This window comes from Platalea leucorodia (assembly GCF_965183815.1).
Source record: "Platalea leucorodia genome assembly, chromosome: 5".
NCBI classification, from domain to species: domain Eukaryota; kingdom Metazoa; phylum Chordata; class Aves; order Pelecaniformes; family Threskiornithidae; genus Platalea; species Platalea leucorodia.
In genome coordinates this window covers 802,812-824,795 of record NC_138827.1, presented here as the reverse complement: position 1 = coordinate 824,795, position 21,984 = coordinate 802,812, and the positions used below count along the sequence as shown (strand labels likewise).

Below are 21,984 nucleotides of genomic sequence, written 5' to 3'. Positions count from 1 at the left end.
AATTTGAGCATACATCCTACCAGCTCTTCCTATCCGCCTTACATAAGAGACTCACCTATATTTACCACATATGTATTTCAGTATCGCTACAGTTAGAGATAAAAGCGGCCAAAACCTGATATTATTACCCAAAATTTTCTGTGGGAAAACTTGCATATCAAGCATTTTAGAGTAAGATAGTAACTCGTAACTTTAAGCACAGCCATAGCTTCATACTGCCTAATTCATGATGAGAAATAGTTCTTGAAGAGGAACTTACTTCGCACTGAGGCTTTTGAAACACAGGGTAAACTATAAAACATGGTAATTCTCCTGGAACTTTATTGGATCTGTGGTGCTGCTGACTTGGGCAAAAGCCTGCTTAGTAAAGTTGTCACCTAAATGGGATTTACAAAGAACAGGTATAAAATCGTAGTTGTCCTTTTCCCAAAAAGCTTTACTTGACACTTGTTAGGAGAGCAGCTAGCCTGGTGGTTTCCTCTGTAACACCAAGTGCTGGCTGATTCCCCACTTAGCAGCGTGTGCTCCAGTTGACCAGAAGTCGGGCTGCTCCAGTACCAGCTAGGCTGGTGAGAGCTTCAGTGCCTGTGTCACTGAATAGATATTGCAGAGATCTTTACTCTTGAGCATATATCCCACCAACTCTTCCTGTCAGCCTTAGATGAGAGTCACTTGTATTTACCATATATTACACTATGGGTAATAATAAGAGAAATACAAGCTTGGGTAGCAGATATGTAGAAATGAATGCTGTACACAATTCCAGCTGTAGACCAGGATTTCCACCCTTTTGATTCTTCAGATGTTTTCGGTAGCTATTCTTAGACAGTTGCCCTGTAAGCAATAGGGGAGTCTTCCTTTTTGTTTTCCTAACACATTTCTGTCTAAGTTTATTTCACTTCACTGCATCCTCTGAATGCAAGCTTTGTCAATATTGACATAGACCCACAGATAATCAAAACGCTTTTATCTCTGATGTGTTTTGTAATGATTTAGAAGACCAAGCCAGTGCTGTTACTTATTGATCTTGTTCTTCTCCCGGCTTTGATTTTTGACTGCTAACAGAATTCTTTGTTTTTTCTCTACTGGAGGGAAAATATGCAGTTGGTAGCTTCCAAGATCCTACAGCACTGAAAAACAAATCTTAAATGCAGGCATTTGAGTGAGGCTTCTTGTTCTTACTGACTTGCATTACTGTCTTTTTAAATTTAAAAAAAAAAATCATCCAGTTCTGATAGTGTCATTTAAAAGTTATGCATTTGATCATACTCAGTTACACCTGAAGACAGCAAGCAAACATCACTTAGGGCTTCCAGTTGTTCCCATGAGAAAAACACTGAAGTACTTTTTTTTTTTTTTTAAATAGCAGTTTCCCATGCTCAGAAATGCAGAGACACCCTTACACTTGCCTTTGTCTCTTCACAGGAGGTGGTGATGGCCAGGCTCTTTACCTCGATGCAGATCTGAACCACGGAAGAACCAGCCACTGCAATACTTTCAATAATCAGGCACTGTGCTCTGAAAGCTTCCAGATCTCGGTCTTGGAGGTGTGGGGCTTCAGGGACACCATGAATGGTTGATGTGACTATCATTAATCAGCTAGTTTTGCAGTTGTCCTAGGATTCCCAAGGCAAATTCTAATGCAGGAGCCAAGTTAGAACGTAATTTCTGTGGGGCTCAGTGTTTTTTAGTAATTACTAAGTGGTGCACTTGAATGCAGGGCTTAGTTGTTTACTCTTATTTTAAGACAGGTCAAGGTGAAGTAATGTATCTGATTAACTCCTCAGCTCTTTACCTCTAGAGACCTGGATTCAGGTCCTGTTATTAGGTAAAAATGAAATGTAACGATTTCAAACCATCCTAAATGGATACAAGTCCGTCTCACAGGATAGGTTTGCAGTTTGATGCAGAGCCTGAGAGGCACAGAGCTGGCTGAGGTGTGCTGTAGAGCTGTGTGCCACTGGCACCAGTATCTGGCTTGAACCCGTAATATCAAATGCCTGTTCACGGGGAACACTGATGACCTCAGATCTGAGGTAGAACAGTAGTTGATAAAATCATTGCCCTGCTATAAGCAGACACTTTGCAGACAGATCAGCACCATTTCGTAAGTTTTGAAAGCCCTCAATTCACACAAGAGCTGTGATTGCTAGTTATCGCTCTCCTTGCACCTGAGCCCTTGACACATTCCAGTTGCGTCTGTTTGAGGAGTCTGCCTCTGAGAACGGCGTCCAGACTGGACAACGATATCTCAAAGGCTTGATTATGTTTACATTCCTATTCCATATCAGTATAAGGACTTCGAACTGACTCATGTTTCAGGCAGCTGAAAGCCAGAGCATATATGCAGTGTTCAGAAACTTCCCTTTCTTCATCTTTCCTGGAAGTTGAAATGGAGCTTTAAATCTGAGAATATCTGTGCTGATATCCCTACGTATCTGGGGAATTAGACATTGTGATACAGAAGCTTAATGCTTTCCCCACAGGTAAATGAAGGGAGGTGGGAGGGGAACCTTCTGTGTAATGTTATTCTGGGAGTGGACGAGTTTCCCAGGAGAACTCTAGGTGACACTCTTTCTCCATATCATGAGTCCTCCCAGTGATGCGATCCTGAAAAAGGTAACGCTTTTTTGCCAGCAGTGTTTTGGTAGGGTTTGAGTGATGCAAAGAGGCTTTTGCTTATTCCTGAGAGTTCATACAGTTCTCTGCAAGCCTGCCCTGTGGCACGCGATGTCTGGAGGCAATCGCCCAGTGTCTTTATCTAAAACTTGCGGTATCTGCTGTGGAACTTCTCCCACGTGGAGCACGAGTTCTTAAACATCGATGGATAGTCCAGAGCATACGACAGGATGCTCTCAAAGCTTCAGTGGGTGATTTGCTAGTAAGAAGATTTGTCACAACAGGTAAAATGAAGGGAAAGAGGAATTGCTGGGTTTTTCAGCAGTTCAATCTAAAAAAAATGCTTTAGAGTGGGGGGAAAGGTTATTACTACTTAAACTTGAAGTTCATTAAAAGGAAAAACTAAAAATTTATAGTGATAAAATCTCAGCTAGGCTGGCCAGGGTCATGTTTAATGTTCAGGGGTCACAGGTAACGTTGGCTTGTTTAGCTTGCCATCAATGAAAATTCCATGTGTCTCGGTACAGTGTTGCCTCTTGCAAAGTGCGTAAACAAACATGGCAAAAATGTGATTTGCTTCTTAAGGTGCCATTTTGATTTTTTGTCAAAATAACTCTTCGAAACACTAGACTGTGTATACAACAGTTTAAGATGTCTTTTGCACCATTTATATTTGCAATTAGATTATTTCACCCTGTTTGAGAGTCAGCACTGAGCCTCTCTTTCTTTCCCACTTCCCACTCAGTGAGTTCTGTCCAGCTGTCTTTTCGTAGGTTTACTGTAAGTTTGATTGAACTGGAAGGGCAGATATAATTCAGTTATATTTATGTATTTTGATGGGGAAGAACTTGAACAGTCATATCTGGCTTTTTACAAATACTGGCTGATGCTGCCTTCTGTTATTTTTTCAAAGCTAGCTGTATCACTGTGCACTTGCTAGTATCCCACAAGCGTCCTCCGACAAAAGAAATCACTCAGAAAATGTAACCCATTTAGTAGGTTCTCTTAAATGTAGGTGGGATTTCAGTTTTGTCCATATCTTCTCTCTTTCAAATTTGTCTTGAGGTGCCCTTGGGGGGAACAACCAAAAAAAAAAACCCACAATAGCATTAATTTTCAGCTTGTTAAGTTGTCAGAAATTCCCTCGAGCTGTGTGTTGGCAGGATTTGTGGGACTTTAATATTACACTCAAAATGAATAGGTCTTATCTGCAAAATCTATCCTGCAGCTGGCAGTGGTGATGTGATTTTCTTGCTCCCTATCCCTGCCAGATGCAGCTGTGTCAGCGAAACCCGAGTGCTGTACCATGCCTTCAGCCTTATCTAAGAAACACTGTTCCTTTCCCTGCTCTGTTCTTAGATTTGGGTGTTTGAAATCAGAAGTAACTCATAGTTGCTCAGAAATTCATCATAGGATATTAGTATGAGAATCCACGGAGCAGTACTGAAAATCGGCAAGGTTTAGGCATCTGAGTCTCGAGTGTCTTTCAAAAGCCAGTCGCAGGCCTCACCTCAGCTTCCCGTGTGCCAGATGAGTACAACTTCTGACCCCCCGGCAGCGAAGGTCCACAAAAGACCCCTTTTTGGTAGCTTATCTGGGTGGCCAACCAGTCTTTCACATGGGACTAAAGGTAAATCTTCACCCTTAAAGTAAGGCATTGCGCCGGGGGGCTGGCAGCGTCGAACAGCTGCTCTGTCCGCGTTTGCAGCTGGTGTGGGGTGCTGGGAGCAGGCACTGCGCCCAGAGCAATTTGGGCAATGACCTGTCTGGGTTTGCAAATCGCAGCGGCGGGTGAAGGGGTTAACGGGTGACGTCCTGCTGCTGGCGGCGCGTGTTCCTGTCCATGTGGCAGGGATGGTCTTGGTTTGATACCGCACTGCCCTGCCGCAGGCATCTGCAGGACCAGTACCCGTGGTTTAAATTTTGAACGGCCTGAATAAGCAAGAAGCTGCAATAATCTTGCAAGAGGAATCGCACAACGCTGTGTCATCTTCACACAGTCCTTCTGTGCAGTAAAAAATAATGTTCCTTTTCATGTGCTAATTCTCGTTATGGTTGTGAGACACCTTAGAGGAATAACATTGTGACTTGGTTGTCTTTCCAGTAGTGAAGAGGCTTTTTTTTTTGTCTGTGTAGTTGATGGTTGTTGCTGACCAAGTGTACATCAAAGTTCAGGTAATTAAGCCAACAGTTTGTGTTACCTGCAGAACTCCTGAGGTGGAGACCGCGGGCTGGTTTGTAAGACAATGACTACAATGGGCGCCTTATCAGAAAGTTAAAATTATCTGAAGTACCCCAGCTGTGAAGTGCTCGGGTCACGTTGTGACCAATGTTGTGATCAACGACTGTCGATGTAGTTTGTAGTCCTGCCGGCAGCAGTGGCAGCGAGGGTGCCAGTGTGGAGCGCTGAAGGCTGGGCGTCAGCTACCGCCGTTCTTCAAGAGCGTATTTGCTTTCCTGAGAAGCCATTTTTGCTTTGTAATATTCTCTTGAAGGCAGAAAAGGCTAGAAACTCCTGACATCAGAAACTTGAATTTATTGTAAATGGCATCTAAGCTGTTTCCAGGCCACAGGAGCCATTCCCAGCTGTTAGCCGGGCTGGACGGGCTGCATCCCTGCACCCAAAAGCTGTCATTCCTACAGATCATGCACTTTGACATGCCCCCTTTTCTGATGAAGTATGTTAATCGGCCTCTTATTAATAGAGGCTAGTTAACCAAGGGAAAGGAAAAACTCCTGTTTCCTCTGTGTTCAGATAACTGAAGACAAATTGGAGGGGTGGGCAGTACTGTTCTTTAAAGAGATCAACTTCATGCCAATCGAGATCTGTGTTTAGCCATGGAGGGGTGGCACTTGCAGGTCGATCAACTGCGATTTATGTGTGTGCATTGAAATTGTGTGCTTTGTCCTGGAAATCCGTCCTCACTTTTGATGGGGAGCGAGCTCCTGTGCCCACTGACCGCAGGGTGGCCGTAGCGACGCGGATGCCGCGGCCGGCGGGGACCAAGAGCTGGAAGAGCTCAGCTCCTGCGACTGACACCCCGAGTCCGGTTGTTGGGCAGATCGGAGGCTTGGGCACCCGGCTGTTCACGTCGAGATGCCTTTCTGCCAGCTCTCTGTCATGAATTTCAGACTATTCATAGTTGAGATGAGTGTGCGTGTTATTTGGGGTGATGATTTTCTTCAGATGAGTGGTGGTGTGCTGCTGAATTGGTTTTCTACCCTGTCATTGGAATCGCTGCCCTACATTGATGGTATTTTTGTCACTGTGCAGAATCTTGGATTGTATTAAAAGGTGTTTGACTGTGGAGGCAACTGACTTTGTCCTTCATTCAGTTATTTGCCTTCCTGTAGACCTCATAGCGAATGCTGACACTGGGAAACAAACCTCAAAGCATGTGTTCTCTCACATGAACTCTTAAAATCACAGAATCATTCAGGTTGGCAAAGACCCTTAAGATCATCGAGTCCAACTGTTAACCCAGCACTGCCAAGGCCACCACTAACCCATGTCCCTCAGCACCACATCTCCCTGGCTTTTAAATCCCCCCAGGGATGGGGACTCAGCCCCTGCCCTGGGCAGCCTGGGCCAGGCCCTGACAGCCCTTTGGGGGAAGAAGTTTTTCCCAATACCCAACCCAACCCTGCCCTGCCGCAGCTTGAGGCCGTTCCCTCTCGTCCCATCGCTTGTTCCTGGGGAGCAGAGACCGACCCCCCCGGCTCCAGCCTCCTTTCAGGCCGTTGCAGAGAGCGAGGAGGGCTCCCCTCAGCCTCCTCTTCTCCAGGAACCTCTCTCCATAGACTTCACTGCAGCAAAGCAATTACACAGTTCCTGACCGTTTTAGGAGATCTCACGATGCTTCCACTGAGATCAGGTGCCAAACTGACTGTAAAAAACCTGAGATTGGCAAATTCTGAAATGAGCCTTCTTCCCTCTGGCAGAGCCAGAGAGCATGTTCTGCCCCAGCCCAGCCTGCGTTTGAAGGGGAGGTGTCTCCTGGATCGTTGCAGCGGTGCCGTCGCGTCCTCCGCATGTCCACGCCGCCATCCATGGGCTGCAGCGCTGCAGCGGCTGTGCGCCAGCAGGCAGGCAGCTCGGGCAGGGAGCTGCTGTCAGAACGAGCATTTTTGTTCCCCTTGATGGCTTGGTTTTAACCTGGATCTCTTCCCTGCCCCTGATAACAGCGCGGGTGCTTTTGCCGTGGTTGAAAGGAGCGTTTCTAGTTTGCAGCACTGGTTTAAACAAATATTCCTGTTATTTAAGCCTAGTCTTTGCCAGGGCCTGAAACTCAAATGTAAGGCTTGTGGGAACTAGAGGAACTTACTGGTATAGTTGGAGGATATCGAGATCCTCTGCGCAAAATGCCTGTGGAGACTCCCCGCAGGCGACGGCCAATGGAGCAAAAAAAGCTGTTTGAGTTTCCAGTGAAATTCCACTAAATTCTTGGGGTTTGGGTGAAACTCCTGGCAGGCACGAGGGAAAAACAAAAGCCCAAACCCCAGCATATGCCCACAACACGGGGCCTCCTGCGCTGCTGCGCACGCGTGTGTGCAAGGGCAAAGCTGTGCTCTGAGGCGATGCAAAGCACGAAGGAGGGATGCGGAGCTTGCAGAAACGATTCACAGCTGATTTTCCTGCCCGCTCTGCGCTGCCAGGAGGGTTTGCTGCAAAGAAAGCCTGTGGCCACCAGAGGTTCCCCTTCGCCTGGCCCTCGGCTTCTTTCTCCTCCATTACAAATAAATCCATTCTTGCAAGCCAAAAGTCCCAGAATTCGGTAAACATTATCAAGCTGAGTACTTCTTTTTTAAAAGAGACGGGACTAGGGAAAAGGGGCATGAACAGGCTTTCTGCACTTGATTTCCAAAGGTGAGCTCTGCATTAAATACCATAAATCACAATTTTGCAACTCCCTTCAAGGCCTTAAACTTAATGACAAAGGTGCTCAGTAGCAGGAAAACATAACTGGGGGATCTTGAGTTGCTCAGCAATGCGGGCCGCCGGTTTTGAACCTTACAGCTACTTCAAGCTGTGTGACTGAGGACCTGAAAGGAAAACGGTGTGCTTGATGGCATCGAGTAGCGGGAGCTCTCTACCGTGCCTGGAGGGCTCGATGAGGGAGTTATGGGTGATGTCTCAGGGCGCCGGTGGTTCCTAATGAAGCTGGAGGGCTGCCCTCTGCCTTGCCGTGGTGCTGCGGCGTCAGAAGAGCGTCGTGCTTGCTAGTTGTGCCTTTTTTCCTGGATTTTCTATGCGCAGCCTTTTCTGTAAACGTGACACGGATACCAGCTTCCTTGGGAGATGTTTTGTAACCAGCTGATGGCACAAGGCTGCTTCTGGCAGCAAACTTAAAGGTTTTCCTGCCTTTTAAAGCACCCCGTTGGGTGTTTCCAGACCTGCCCCGCTATCGCTCTTCCCAAGCACCGCTTTGGGCTGCGGAGCCTCTGCGTGAGCAGCTGGGAGGGTCGCGGCTCGGCTCCTTGGCCGTGCGCTGGTGCCGTAGGCTGCTTCTGACTCTGTTCTCAAATCACGCGCACGGCTGCTCACTGGAACTGGATCCAGACTTCAGCTGGGCGATATCTGAGAGCGTCCAGCTCCTGTTTTGCTAACCTGGTGCTGGCTTCTCTTGTGCAAATGTAGATAAGGCGCTAGGACTGCCTGCGCTGTCCCTGAACCTGGACACGCTCCTCCCGTTGCTGGCACAGCTTCAGTTCATTGCTTGCTTGGTGAGTCACCTCCCTTTTTGTGGTGAAGTTGTCCTCCAACGTTAAGGGCTGTGCCCTCCGTCTGCCGTTGTCTGGCAGGGTTTCTGACTGGACTTGTCCTCCTGATCGCTCCCGGCCGCAGGGTGAAGGGGGCAGCTTTGGAAACCCATAGGGAAGAGTGCAGGCCCAGCCAGCCAGCGGTCAGTGCCTCGTCCTCCCAGCCCGCCTGATGCTGGATCCTCCATGCCGCAAACCGCTGGGAGTCCACGTTTTTGACCTGTGAGTGGTGCAGACGGAGCAGCGGCAGCGTCGGCTCCGCCAGCTCGGAAGGGCCAGCGGGCTGCAGCCAGCGCTCTCCCAGTCGCCGTGGCTGGGGCGCAGTCTATTTCTCTTCCTCAAGTGTTCCTCCTCGTGCTGCGAAATCCTGCTTCCTTAGAGCCCTCTGGGTTAATGTGAAAACCCGCTTTTGCCCCCCCAGCAGTGCGAAGCTCTGCTGTGCCGCAGGGATTGCCTCAGGCAGGCAGTCCCTGTCGAGAACCATGGCACACGGGCTTCTGCATCGCTTACCTTCTGCAGGGGTCTGAGTGTGCCGAGCTTCGGTAGGCTCATCTTGTTGAGGCTCTGAATTCAAGCCCAACAAAGACCGCAACTAGAACGAGGTTGGTTGCTCACTGTGAATCCTGCAGAGAACAACTTGTCCAGTTGTGTTCAAGGGAGGTTTAGGACCAAAACTTCAAGAGTTGTCACTGCTGAGCTGAGTAGAGGTGTGTGTCCAGGCTGGTATTTTGTCCCTTGACCTCTTTCATGCTGAATGCTATATGCTGATGGAGACGGCCCTTAGCAGCGAGAGGGCGGCTTCTGCCTGCTCGAGCAGCACAAGGCCGGTGGCTACGGGGTCTCACTGGGCTACGGGGTCTCACTGGGCTGCGGCGCCCCGCAGCCACAGCCGTGGCAGCCAGCTGGCGGCCGAGCTGGCAGGATAGGTGCAGCTGCATCAGTCCTTTCTGTCATCTCAGCACCCACAGAGGCTTTGCCACACGCCAGCTGCGTCTCCGCAAGCAATGCAGCAGGCACCCTCGCTCGGAGGGCAGCGTGTAGGGACAAAACCCTTGGGGACGGTGGAAGAGGGGAGTCGAGGGTTCCTCGCCGCCTCCACGGCCAAAGTGCTGCGGGACCTTTCTCATGGCCACGCTCACGCAAATTTAATGGGGGGAAGAGGCAGCAAAGTCTCAGATAAGCTGAGTTTCCCCAGGTTTGGCTGCCTGTCTCACAGACCCGGGAAGCGAGCCGCTACTGCTGCCTCCCCGAGGGAAGGGCCGCAGCGCGGGTGTCACCCCTGTTGGGTAGGAGAGAGCCCCCCGTTATCCACCCTTGAGGCAGAGGAAAACTGATTGCAGCAGTCCCACAGCTCACAGAAGCACTTGCTGATATTCTCTTCCTCTAAGGAGCGGCCTTATTTTTACCAGTTGTTGTAACCTATGCGCGTAAGTTCCTTATGCTTTCTCTTACGCTGCAGGACTTGCAGCCGCGGCTCCTACATAGTGGCTGACCTTGCACTCGTTTGGGGCAGATAAAGGCAAAGTGCTTCCCAACGTGGCAGCCTCGCTTGCAGCCGCGCCGTGGGTTGTGCTCCTGGGTTTGTTCCCCACTCGTGAACCGGTGACTCTGGAGGGAGCAGCTCAGCTTCGAGGACTGCAGGGTTCTACTCAGCCGTAACTCCCAGCATTTCTGAGGGTGTGGGTCTTCTCGGGACAGCTTCCTTCCCTAATGAGCAATAACATAATCACGTACATATTTTTGAAATTGCAGAAGTGGAAAGTACAGGAGGAATAACTGACTAGCAGAGGAAATTTGATTAACGTGTTCGACACAGCCCTGGGGGTGGAGGTAGGGACAAGCGCAGAGGTTTCCAAGGAAGAGTCAAAGCACCTCTCTTTCCAGGACGGCTGCCTACCTTGTGCTCAACCCCCTGGCAGTTTTGGAGCTGCCTCTAGCTCGGACTGGCACCTTGGAGAGAATTTCTAGCCTGTATTTGGGAGGGGAGATGTGCTGCTCCTTTGGCCGCTGGGAGCAGATGTTCGCGCGAGCCCACCTCCAGCTGGTGCCCGCCCCGGCTCACCGGCAGCCCTGCAGAGCTCTTGGCAAAGAAGAGGGCCCAGGGCTCCCAAAAGAAAAGGGAAGGGCAGGCTCGTGGCCCGTAAACCAGCATAAACAAGCCCCAAGCAGAAGCCTTTGGCCTGAATTGTGTCTCATGACCTCTGCCGTGATCCGGCTCTCGCGCAGCCAGAACCTTCTTGCGGGGGCTGGATCTGTGTTTCCTTGTACACACGACAAGGGTATGCGCTCATGACCATCCGTACTAGCCAGTTCCTGCCCTGCCTTTACGCTGGTTTTTTTGAGGCAAAGGATGTTTTTAAGGGCTTAATGTTTAATCTGCACGCTACTAACCAGAAGAACTTGCAGAGGTTAAACAAGACCGGGAGACGGCTGCACAAGGTCCTCTTCCTTCCCAGGGTCCGTGTGCCTCCGGCCTGGGAGGTTTTCAGTAGCGCAGGGATGTGAAATCCAGCCGCTCGCTGGGGCTGGTGAAAGGCGCATGATGAACCACCGCCTCCAGGGCAAAGGAGTTGTGCTGCGAGCACAGGAAAGAGGGAGAATTAGAAAGTTTTGAATTTCTGGGCAGTGTTTTTGCAGAAACACGCCGTTCTTGGCAAAGCAGGAGCAGACGTGTTCGGCAGCGAGCCCTCCGAGGCCCAGGGCACTGCAGCAGCAACGCCTTTCCCACCGGTCACGCCGAGGCCGTGGGACCGGCTCTGTCCCTCCTGCCATCAGGCACGGGCTCCTAGACCACCTCAGGGTGGGACCGGGCGGCCTCCCCCCTCCCAGGGCTGCGCGGCTGGGGACCAGCAGGTCCCACTTGAAACCCGGAGCCAGCCGCTCTCCGCCGCGCAACGCCTCTGCCCTGGCCTCAAACAACCCCCGGGTTTTCTCTGCAGGACCTTATCTCGAACAAATCTTCCCCACTGCTGGTTGCTCACAGTCGCTGAAACAACCACAGAAGGGATCTGTCCTGAAAGCCCCTGGGGGCCAAAAATCCGTCTGTCCCAATCGCCAATGTTTCCTGCGGCCTTTCCCGCAGGGGGGCACGCAGCTGGGTTTAGACCCCGTGGTCCCCAGGGGCTCCCCGGTGAGGTCCAGAGCATCGGGCTGCCGCCCCCATCCAGCCGCCCGGCGGGCAGCTCCTGGCCCGCGTCTCCCGCTGAGCGAACGGCGAAGAGCCGAGCGCCACAGGCTCTGCCAGGGCTGCTGCAGCCCACGGCAGCTTTTCTGCAAGCGTGGAAATGGGGCGGGTTGGCCCACGGGGATTGCGCCGGGACGGAGCAATAGCTTGGGTGAGCGTGGTGCCTGTGCATCAGCAAATATTACTAATACATATGTAGCTGTACAGGCATTCTTAAATAATGAGCTATTCCTGAGCTCAGGCTGCCCCATGTGATCCTGACTGTGTCAGCTGATGGGAAAAAATCCCTTTATGGAAGAAACGGCGTGTTCCTCGGAGAGGCCCGGGACCGTGCACATCCCCCGTCTGCTCTGTGCTCAGCCGGCTCGGGGCCAGCCGCGCGCGAGGGTGGGGTGAGGACAGAGCGAGAGGATGGAGGAGGGACCAAACGCAGCCTTGGCTCCAGACGTTTGCCTCACTGGAGATTTACCACCCTGACCTTAATTAAGGGGCTGGAATATAATCGCAGCCCCCCACGTTGCTGGGAGGTGTCCTCCCTTTCCCGGCACCCGCCAAGGGGTACCCGGGCGCCTTCCCCCTCCGGGGACAGCGGGGCCGGGCTGCGGGGAGGCCACAGGCACTGCGCTCATCCCGGGCTGCCCCCGGGTTCCGTCGGGGGACTGAAGGCGATGGTGCCTCCCCCTCCCTCTAAAGACAAAGCAGTTACAAAGCTGGATTTATTCCCACTGTAAAACCCCTTGGTGTTATAAAACCCTCAAAGCAGTGCTGGAAAGCACGATGCTTCGTTACCTGTGTTGTCATCTGGGCTTCGTGCTGCAGGTCTCCGTACTTCTGGCTTTCTGAACCATGCCAGTATATTTCAAAACCTGACAGAAAATAAAATGCATAAAACCAGCTTCTTTTAATCTGTTCCACATATGCTGCCCTTTACTTTCTGCACCATACTTACGTGATATGGCAGAAAGAGGAACCGATAGTTTTCATGTGTCCCCCACATATTTCCACTGAGTCTCCTCTACCTCTTCCCCTTTTCTGAGCCAATATCCCTCTGTGATCTTTTCTCTTCCACAAACGCTCCTGCCCTTTTCATCCGCATCCACTGAACTTTGCCGTCTCGGCTGTGTCTTCTTCAAAACCCGGTGGCCAATGTAGTCATGCCTCTCTGCCCCCAGCAAAGCGCCCAAATCCAAGATCTCCCTGCAGCCCTGAGATGCCTGTTGAGCCTGTGATGGATGGCCAGCCTAAAAAGCACTAAAAAGCAGAGGCCTGGGCTTTGGAAACCCTGCGGTCATGGTCCAGATCTGCTGCTTCGGTGGCTTTGAGGTGAGCAGGTCCATGCTGCAGGACCGCGCTGCAGGTCCGTGGTACACGGTGACATCTCCTACCCAGTATCATCTGTCTTGGGTGTTTCGCCCTTGAGCAGTGCATCTCCTGCCGACAGCTGTGGCACAGCTGGACCCTGCCTTTCTCTGAGGCTTGGGGTGCGCCTGTCATGCAAATACAACAGGAGAGTAGGAACCCGCAGGTAACCGACCCGCTCCCTTCTCTGCTGAAAACTTGCTCTGCCCCCTTTGGAGGTCTCTGCATTTCTTTGCGGTCTTTTCTCTTTGCCAGTAGAGCAAAGCCATCTGATTAAGGCCATGTTTGGCTAGACGTGATGGAGCTTCCTCCAGAGCAGGGGTTTGATGCCATGCCCAGCACGGCCCAGGACGGGCATGGGTGAAGGAGACCGCAGCACCATCCCCAGCGCGCCTCCGGCTCCCCAGGAAAGGCTGTGACGGCCCCCGGCTGCCGGAGGCCGTGGTCCCACCAGCACCTGCCTCCGCCATCCCCGGCTGCAGCGGCTGGAGACGCTCGCTGCTCGTTCCCCTTCGCAGGCGTGCGCAGAGCTGGCCCAGCCACCCCGGTCTGGCAAATCCCAGCCTTGGGGCTGGGGCTGGCGGGGAAAGTCTTGTGATTTTTCTTCTCTCTCCTGCAAGGCGGCTCTAAACAACAGTCCTCAGGGACTGGGCACGACCCTGGCTGCAAGCACCAGCGCTTTCTCTCTGGAGGTTTAGAGGAGAAGGCAACACATGAAGCCAGGGACAGGGGAGACCCTGAAAGCTCAGCCCAGCCCAGCCCACCCCGTCTCGGGATGTGAATTTTGCACAGTGGGGGTTTGTGGTAATTCCCTGCAGCCCAAGAGGAACAGAAACTCCTCCCTCCCACCGCCGGGGCCTTTCCCGCATCCTTGTGGCCTTTCTCATTCCCGATGAGATGCTTATTCCTGATGAGGCATCCGTGCTTTTGGAAAACAGGCGCTGGCCTCCGCAGCCAGCGCACCGGCACAGCCCGGCGGGCACCGCGTGGCCGCCCGCCCCGGCGCGGGGCTCCGGGCAGCTCAGATAAGCAGATGTGCGCTTCATCCCCATGATTAGCTAACCGTCCTCTTGCTGGTGGCGCGATGTTTCGCATCGGGTGTTGTAGGAGGGGAACTGCCTGCAAGAGAGATGTGAAACCCAGGAAACAGAAAAATTACTCTTAAAATAAAAAAGCCTCGTGCCTTGCCCGGCAGCGGCTCTGGAGCCGGCCAGGGCTCAGCAGGCAGCTCCCATTCCCCAGCAAACGAAGCAAGGAAATAACGGCCTGAAAGGGAAATAACAAAAGCAAAGGAAAACATGTTCCTTCTCCCTTTCAGCTTGTCTTTGCTAAAACAAAGCGATAACCAAGCACTGTTTAATTTGGTTCACCCACAGCATTTTGGTTCAGGTGCTGCTGGGCAGCAAGGACATGGCTGGGAAAGCGGAGCCGGCTGCCGCATCCTTTGCCCGCCAGCTGGGCACGAGGCGAGACCGCGGGGATGCCGTGCCCCATCGTCAGTGAACGGAGGCTGCCGGGGGCCGGAGCGCGGTGCCCACGGACCCCCAGCCAGGCAGAGCGAGACTGGGGTGCTGCCAGCACCCGCACCCAGAAACTCGTCTGCAGGAAACTTGGTTGCCCCAACTCATGCACAGAACAGTTGTTGGGGACAAGCTAACCCTGTTTTGGCAGATTTCTTCACCCAGTCAAAAATATCCTTTCCTGTATGTATTAGTCAAGACTGGCAGAGAAGTGCCTGCAGGAGGAGGGCGGGAGGCAGGGGTGCGCCGCGTCCGATGAGCCCCAGAGGAGAGGAGCTGCAGGGGCTCCCAGCCGGCTGCCACCCAGCTGCCACCGGCACCGACACCAGCGCGATCTCATCTCTAGTTTTTGAGGGGTCCATCGGCATGAAAAGCCCAGAGGAGAGGTCAGCATGGCACGGCACAGCCTGGCACGGCACAGCCTGGCACGGCAGCCGGCCGGAGGCAGCGTGCCGGAGGAGATACCCCATCAGAGTGCAGGAGCCGAGGCTGGAGGAGCGAAAAGCAGAGCAGCCACGCGGGAATACCTGGGAAGTGCCGGAGGGATTGGATTTAATTTGCTAACTGGTAGCGGGGTGCTCTGATGAGAGCTGAGCCGGGCAGGGAGGCAGAGGAGGGGAGGCTCCCGCCCTGGCACGGCTCAGAGCAGAAAGACGGCGATTTTCTCGTCCGCCTCGCCACGCGGCAGCGGCAGCTCTGCAGAAAGGCGGTGTGTCCTGCCGGCCAGCCAAGATTTTATTTCCCTCTCTGCCTGCCAGCTCCGCAGGCCGAGGGAGAGCCGGCAGCACGGAGGAGGAGCGGGTTTGTGGAGGGGGGCAGAGCCATGGCACTGTCCCAGGCCGGGGACAAAAGAGAGACTCGTGGCAGCCCGGCACACGGCTCTGAAGCAGCTCCCGTCCAGGCAGCAGAAAGCCTCTGCCCTCACCTTTCCTGGTAGAAACCAACCCATGTTTTCTCTCCAAAATTGAGTGTTGTGCTGAGCAATGACCCAAAATCAGGCTTCTCTTCCTCGGCACCCTGTGGCTGCTCGTTCTTGGCATCCGCCGGCAGCTCCATCCCCAAAGAGAGGTGGCCCCGCAGCCAGAGCGCGGCACCCTGGGCTTTGCCTTGCCCTGCCACGTCCTGGCCCCGTGCGCTCCTCACCCCTGGTGCCTGCCGTCCCCTGGCAGCTGCCTGCGGGGCAGCCGGGCCGCCGGCTCCCGGCGCCGGCAAGGAAACGTCCCTGGGCAGGCGAGCCCCAGCTGCATCCCGGGCTGGCTCCTGGCTCTCCCGCGTGGGATGCTGTCTGCCATCGCTGTGGGGAAGATAACAAATACCACCTGCTCCCACAAGTGTCTGGCAGGAAAATCCCGCAGTTTGGAGGCTCCAGTGCCGGGCCACCCTGTGCTTTGGGTTTACGCCGCTCTGGGTGTCTCCGCATGGAAGCACAGCCCCACACACGGCTCCCTGCCACCGAGCAGCCCTCCCACTGGCTTTGCCAGAGCTCACTTCTGCCAGGTCCAGCATCAAGGACAAGCTCTGTCGCCTGTGCAAAGTAACATAAGCATGTGCAGTGCTTTACGCACTGAGCTGCTGGCCACTGTTGATTGAGGAGCCGTCACCGCCAGCTTCCAGCCCACGGGAGAGCAGCACTCTGCATCCCCATCTCACCAAGCATCACCTCTCCAAAAGTGTCTCTCCGGGACACAGCAGCGGCTCCAGTCGCCCGTTTGCAGACCGGCCTCCTGAAAACCAGGTGTGGGGTTGCGGCGGGGAGGTTTGCCATGTCGGCTCTCAGTATTTGTCTTCAGGAGCTCTGAGATACAGCACAAGCACAGGCTCAGCACTGGGAAAACCACGTCGGCTCCTTCTAGCAATGCAAACCTGGTGACTGAGGACCCAAAATCTGCTACGGCACTGCAGGTGCATCCAGCACTTTAAAGAGAGGGTTGCTGAAAGGTGTGAGGTGGCTAGGGCATCCCACACAGAGCTCACCCAGCACCCAAGAAATTCCTGCAATTTTGATGGGTCCATTTGATGGTAAAATTAGCCAGTCGTGCCGCATCGGAGAGAATCACCCAACCAAGCAGCAGAAGCGGCGCCGTGCGACTTCCACAAGTAACTATGGTAACCCAGAGCAAATAAATGCTATTTTCAAACCACGGGCAGAACCTCCTCGTGGGAAGCCCTGGCTGATCCCAGCTGCCAGCTGAGTGCTGGGGTCCAGGCATGGAAGCCCTGCGGATGGAGGGATGGAGAAGACCAGCCAACACACAGCACGTGGTCCTGGAGAGGACCAGGAGCTCCTCCTGCTTGTCTCCTGGCGTGTCAGGAAAAGGGCAGTGGAAAAAAAAACCAGCTTGTCTCTGCACTGTCCCCAGGAGCTGAAGAAACTGTAGAAACAAGGATAATTTCCCAGCTGCATTCGTCCACAAGCATGGCATGGAAAAGAGGGAGATCAGAGGTTTTATATAGGGCAGGAAAGTCCTGGACAGAGAGATGAGAAGGGAATGGGATTAGATTAGGTTAGATGAGCAGAGCAGAGCAGAGCAGAGCAGAGCATAGCATAGCATAGCATAGCATAGAACAGAACAGAATAGAATAGAAAGGAATAGAGTAGAATAGAATAGAATAGAATAGAACAGAACAGAACAGAACAGAACAGAACAGAACAGAATAGGATTAGAGGCCCCTAATTTGCCTCATCAAGAAGTCTAGCACTGGGTAGTGTCCCAGATAAGAAGGAGTCAACAGCTCAGGATGGAAATCAGTTAATTAAGACCCAAGCAGAGCAAGAGAAACCTCATTTGCAAATTGCCCAGGGTCCTGACCTCCTGGGAGATGGTGTCACCCCAGGGACCTGGGGAGCGGGGAACGGTCCCCCCGAGCCCCGTGACTCTGGCCGTGTGATGCCGGCGAGGCGCCGCAGGAGAGACCAAAAGAGGAAATGCTCCGGCCAGGTTTGCTCCATTGCTGGCGAGTGTTTGCTGCCGAGGCTGAGGGCTGCGGGTCCGCTGCCAGCCCTCCTTTTCCCATCCCCGCTCCTGGCACCAGCTCAGCTCCGCTGACCCCTTCAAACCCCCTTCCCCAGCCCTGGCCGAGAGCCCGCCCAGGCTTGTCCTGCGCTGAGCTGCGGGGCCCTGGGAGGTGTAGAGCATGTTTAACACACTAACACCAAGTCCCCGCGGGAGGAGCGGGTGGCCGGAGCATCCCCTGCCAAAGCACCCCTGTCCGCAGCAACGTGCCTGCGTGCTCGGACCTGCCCGAGGGGCAGGGTGCTCCCAGCTGGCTTTCCAGACCCCTTCCAGCCCTGATTCGCAACATGGGTGAAGATGCCGGCATCGCTGAAATGTTTAGAAGCAGGAGCTTGGAGCAGGTACAGATCCCCTGGCAAACAGCTGATCCAGCTTGCCAAAACCCAGCCAGGGCCAGGGCAGGGAAGCAGCCCTGCTGCCCCGGGCGGCAGCACCGAGCAGCCTGCAGCCGGCTCCTGCTCGCTAAAAGCAGCTGACGAAAGCTGGAGCCCTGTGTTAAATCGCTCTCTGGCACGTTTCGTCCATGCAAAGACAGACGCACGGTCCCAGGGTGGGGAGAAAGGCATCTGCCATAAGGCCACTCAGAAAGTGACCCCAAAAGGCGGTGGCAGCCAGAGCCTGCACCCACCGTAAATCCCATCTCAACCCTCTGCTCCCTGCCTCGGGCTGGGAACGGACAACCTAAAATCACCCTCTGGTTGCGTTTGGTGCGGTGCCGCGCAATACCGCCAGGCACGCACACGGGGCAGGGTTAATCCAGCCCAAAATGAAAAGGCAAAACTGGAGACGACAAACTCACAGCCTCCATGGCGAGCGCGTGCGCGCGCTCGGTGGCAGCCCGGTAAGCGCCTGCCTGGCGGTGTGAGGAGGGTGAGTGCGAGTTGCTGTGGGAACAGTGATTTGGGCTGTTCTGCCTCTGGGTTTCTGGCTCTTTGCCTTCGACATTGCGTTCGCCTCCCAGTTTTGCGTTAAATTTTGTTCCCTCCTTTCGTCGTCCTTTCCCTGAGGAAGAAAGCATCCCTGCACCTCCTCGAGGCAGCACCAGCGCTGGCATGAGAGCCTCGGGTGGCCTCGCTTCGGGGTGGCAGCGGGGCCAGCGGCACCCGGGGGTGCTGGATGGGGTGCAGCACCCATGGGGGCAGAGCTGACCCGGCTCCGAGGAGCGGGATGAGAGAGACCCCGGCCGAGTGGGGCCCATCGCTCCGGGGTCTGCACGGGCCAGGAGGCCCAGCTGCAGCAGCAGCGTGTTCCTGATAGTGGAAATACCGTGCTTTTAAACAGCAACAGTGCAGAAAGGATTTAATAGCATTGAATTACTCTTGGGGACCCCCTGCATCTCGCCTGGCACCCAGCCACAACAGGGAGCCAGGCAAGGTTCCCTGTGCTGTCACCAGCATCCAAGCGGTCCTTCCCCTCCTCTGGCTCACGGGGGCTTCGTGCATCCTCATGTCCACCCACTCCACCACACCTGGGGCAACCGGCGTGGTTCAGCGGGCATCCCTCCGTTGGCCATGGTCAGGCCAGGGTCCTGTGAATCATAGAATCATGGAATCGTTAAGGTTGGCAAAGACCCTTAAGATCATCAAGTCCAACCGTGAACCCAGCACTGCCAAGGCCACCACTAACCCACGTCCCTCAGCACCACGTCTCCCTGGCTTTTAACTCCCCCCAGGGATGGGGACTCAGCCCCTGCCCTGGGCAGCCTGGGCCAGGCCCTGACAGCCCTTTGGGGGAAGAAGTTTTCCCCATACCCAACCCAACCCTGCCCTGGCGCAGCTTGAGGCCGTTCCCTCTCGTCCCATCGCTTGTTCCTGGGGAGCAGAGACCGACCCCCCCGGCTCCAGCCTCCTTTCAGGCCATTGCAGAGAGCGATGAGGGCTCCCCTCAGCCTCCTCTTCTCCAGACTAAACAACCCCAGAACGCTGTGGGGCGAGTGGAGGAGGACCGGGCAGTCCTGGGTGGGTGGATGGAAGGAGACGGATGCTCCTGTTTCCAGCACCCAGTCCGTCCCCGCACGCGTACCCCGAAGGGAGGAGCGTGTTTGCACTGGGACACGCGGCAGGAACCGCACCAGCCCCACCATGGGCTCTCCTTGCCTCCACCTGGCCGGCTCCAGCAGCGGGGGGACGAGCAGGGCATGGGGGGCTGAATAAATACAGGGCAGAGGAGAAAATGTAAAATGAACTATTTTGGAAGAAAGCATTGTCAAAAGCATAAAAAAATATCCTTTCTATGAATCAGCAATTTCTGATGAAAACCCAATCGATTTATTATACCTTTAGTGCTGGAGAACTGAGACCCAGAGGCATTGAGTGAGTCCCGAAGGAAAAGCATGGGAGGAGGAGGAGGAGGAGGAAGCAGGGAAGGACAAGAGGGCTTGGCTCAAGGCACTCGTGCCCCCGGGATTTTGGCTGCGACCGCAGCGCAGGGCAAGGACGCCCCCAGCATCCCACAGCAAAGGGCAGAAGGAGGGGAGCTCGGCCTTTGGGGGGACGACGGAGCCAGCGCTCAGCCCTTCTGGAGACACGGCGTCCCTGAAGCACCGCCGACGCCGCAACTCGTGAGCTCACTGCTACAAGGAGGCTCTTTGTTCGCCGGCGATGGCCGTTCGCTGGGTGGATGGGAGCGACGGTGCGGAGACAGTGCCGGATGGCTGGTGGGAAGCCGCCAGTCGGCGAAGGGCAGCAGGGCCAGGGCGGGCGGCTGACACAGAGCCGGGCGCAGGGAGAGGAGAAGGCAGCGTTACGGCACGTGGGGTAACGGGAGCCGCTGCGTCGGGCAGCCAGGGCTGCCCAGCGGGACAGGGAGACCTCGGTGGCAGCGGGTGCCCGGAGGCACAGCGGGAAGAGCATCCTCTGGGGGCCCCTAAAATCCACCCTGCTCCCTGGGTCACAGCTCGAAGTATTGCTGCCAGTGCTGCCCCAGGCCACGGCTGTCCTTGGGGCTCCAAAGCCCTCGCCCGGTGCCGTGTCAGCACGCATCACGCAGCGGCTTCACGGATAAATGCCGTGGGGGCAGACGACTGGGCTCGTCCCTGCCGGCCAGGGTGCTCGTGCCACGCTCTGCCTGGGCTCTGCGCCCCGCAGCGACCCCGTCGCCGCAGCCAGGCCAGGCCCGGTGTTCGGAGGGACGCCCGCTCTGGGCGAGGCACGGCAGCGACGCAGCCGGACAAAGCCGAGGCAGGCAGCGGGCTCGGCTGGCACAGACCTGGGTGCGAGGAGTGGGATCAGGCACCGCCGGTCCCCGCTCCCCTCAGCCGCCCACACTTGGGCTGCCAATGCCGCTGGTGCCTGCGGGATGAGAAATTCACCCAAAGACCAATTGCTCTGGACCTCTGGGGCAGGGATTGTCCCCACCCTAGCGAAAGGCTTCCTGATGTTAATTGGGGCTGCTGGAAACACTCATTAGTAATAACAGCCATCACCACAGCAACCGTGACAGTACCATGCTGACAAACTACACGTCCCAGCGTGCAACGCTGCAGGAAAAGCAGCGTGGTGATGGTGGTGACTGTGGTGGTGGTGGCAGTAGTCATGGTGGTGGTGGTGACAGTGATGGTGGTGGCAATGATGGTGGTGGTGGCAGTGATAATGGTGGTGGTGGTGGCAGTAGTGATGGTGATGGTGGCAGTGGTGGTGGCGGCAGCGATCATGGTGATGGTGGCAGTGGCGGTGGCGGCAGTGGTCATGGTGGTGGCAGTGACAGTGGTGGTGGCAGCGGTGATGGTGGTGGTGATGATGGTGGCAGTGGTAGCAGTGGTGGCAGTGGAGGTGCTGATGCTGGTGGTGGAGCACACGTGGGACCCACAGCCCCTACGCCCAACTCTGGCAGGGCTGGGGAGGGTTCCCCCTCTGGGGCTCTGCCCCCCGGCAGTGCCCCACAGCCCTTCCCTCCTGCCGGCACTGCGCTTGCAGCCAGTCCCCACCACAGGCCACGTCCTGAACGCCCCCACGAAGACCTGGCGACAGAGCCAGAGGCTGCCGCAAGCCCGTCTCCCCCAGCAGCTGGTCCCCAGCAAGTGCCCATGGGAGCCGCGGGCTCTCTGCTGCCCGCTGCAGCGATGGGGCTGTTTGTGTTCAACCAGCAGGCAGGGAATTTGCCAAGCAGGATTTAAACCCTGTTCTCACCTTCCCTGTGAGCTTTGGCAAGGCTGAGGTGTCCAGAAAAGTGGCAACAACGGGAAAAGGTAGGTGGCCCTCAATTAATTAAGAAGTCTGGTATTTCAGGACATCAGAAGATCAGCAGGATTTGTGGCAGCAGCAAAAGCAGGTGCAGGCAACTATTAATGAACACCCCAAATCCAGAATTAATGTGGGTTTTTTCTAGAGTACCCCGGGTAACAGGAACGGCACCAGTCGTCCCTTCGAGCCGGGCTGCAGTAGTATCCCTGGGGTGTTTCGGGATGGGGTTAGCTCAGAGGGGGTTGCCTACACCCTGCCTGCAGCGGGGGTGGGTGGCAGCACCCGTGGTGGGGTGACACCGCAGTTCAAACCCAGCCCACCCCTTCCCCTCCACCCCAGGGAAAGGG

The 21,984-nt window shown here is 54.9% G+C and overlaps 1 protein-coding gene across 8 annotated transcripts in view; it reads left to right on the top strand.

The window, feature by feature from the left end:
- The window catches only part of TBC1D24 (TBC1 domain family member 24), a 37,405-nt gene extending 25,078 nt beyond the window's left edge, over positions 1 to 12,327 (top strand). For 5 of the 8 annotated variants that reach the window (XM_082314354.1, XM_082314357.1, XM_082314355.1 and 2 more), the window contains one exon: positions 1,426 to 12,325. In XM_082314354.1, coding sequence (XP_082170480.1) covers positions 1,426 to 1,580 — 155 coding nt within the window. In that variant the 3' untranslated portion in view covers positions 1,581 to 12,325. Of the gene's footprint in view, positions 1 to 1,425 lie in introns of all 8 variants that reach the window. The other 3 variants (XR_014228408.1, XM_082314360.1, XM_082314359.1) reach the window with 3 other exon arrangements.
- The last annotated feature ends 9,657 nt before the right edge of the window (positions 12,328 to 21,984 follow it).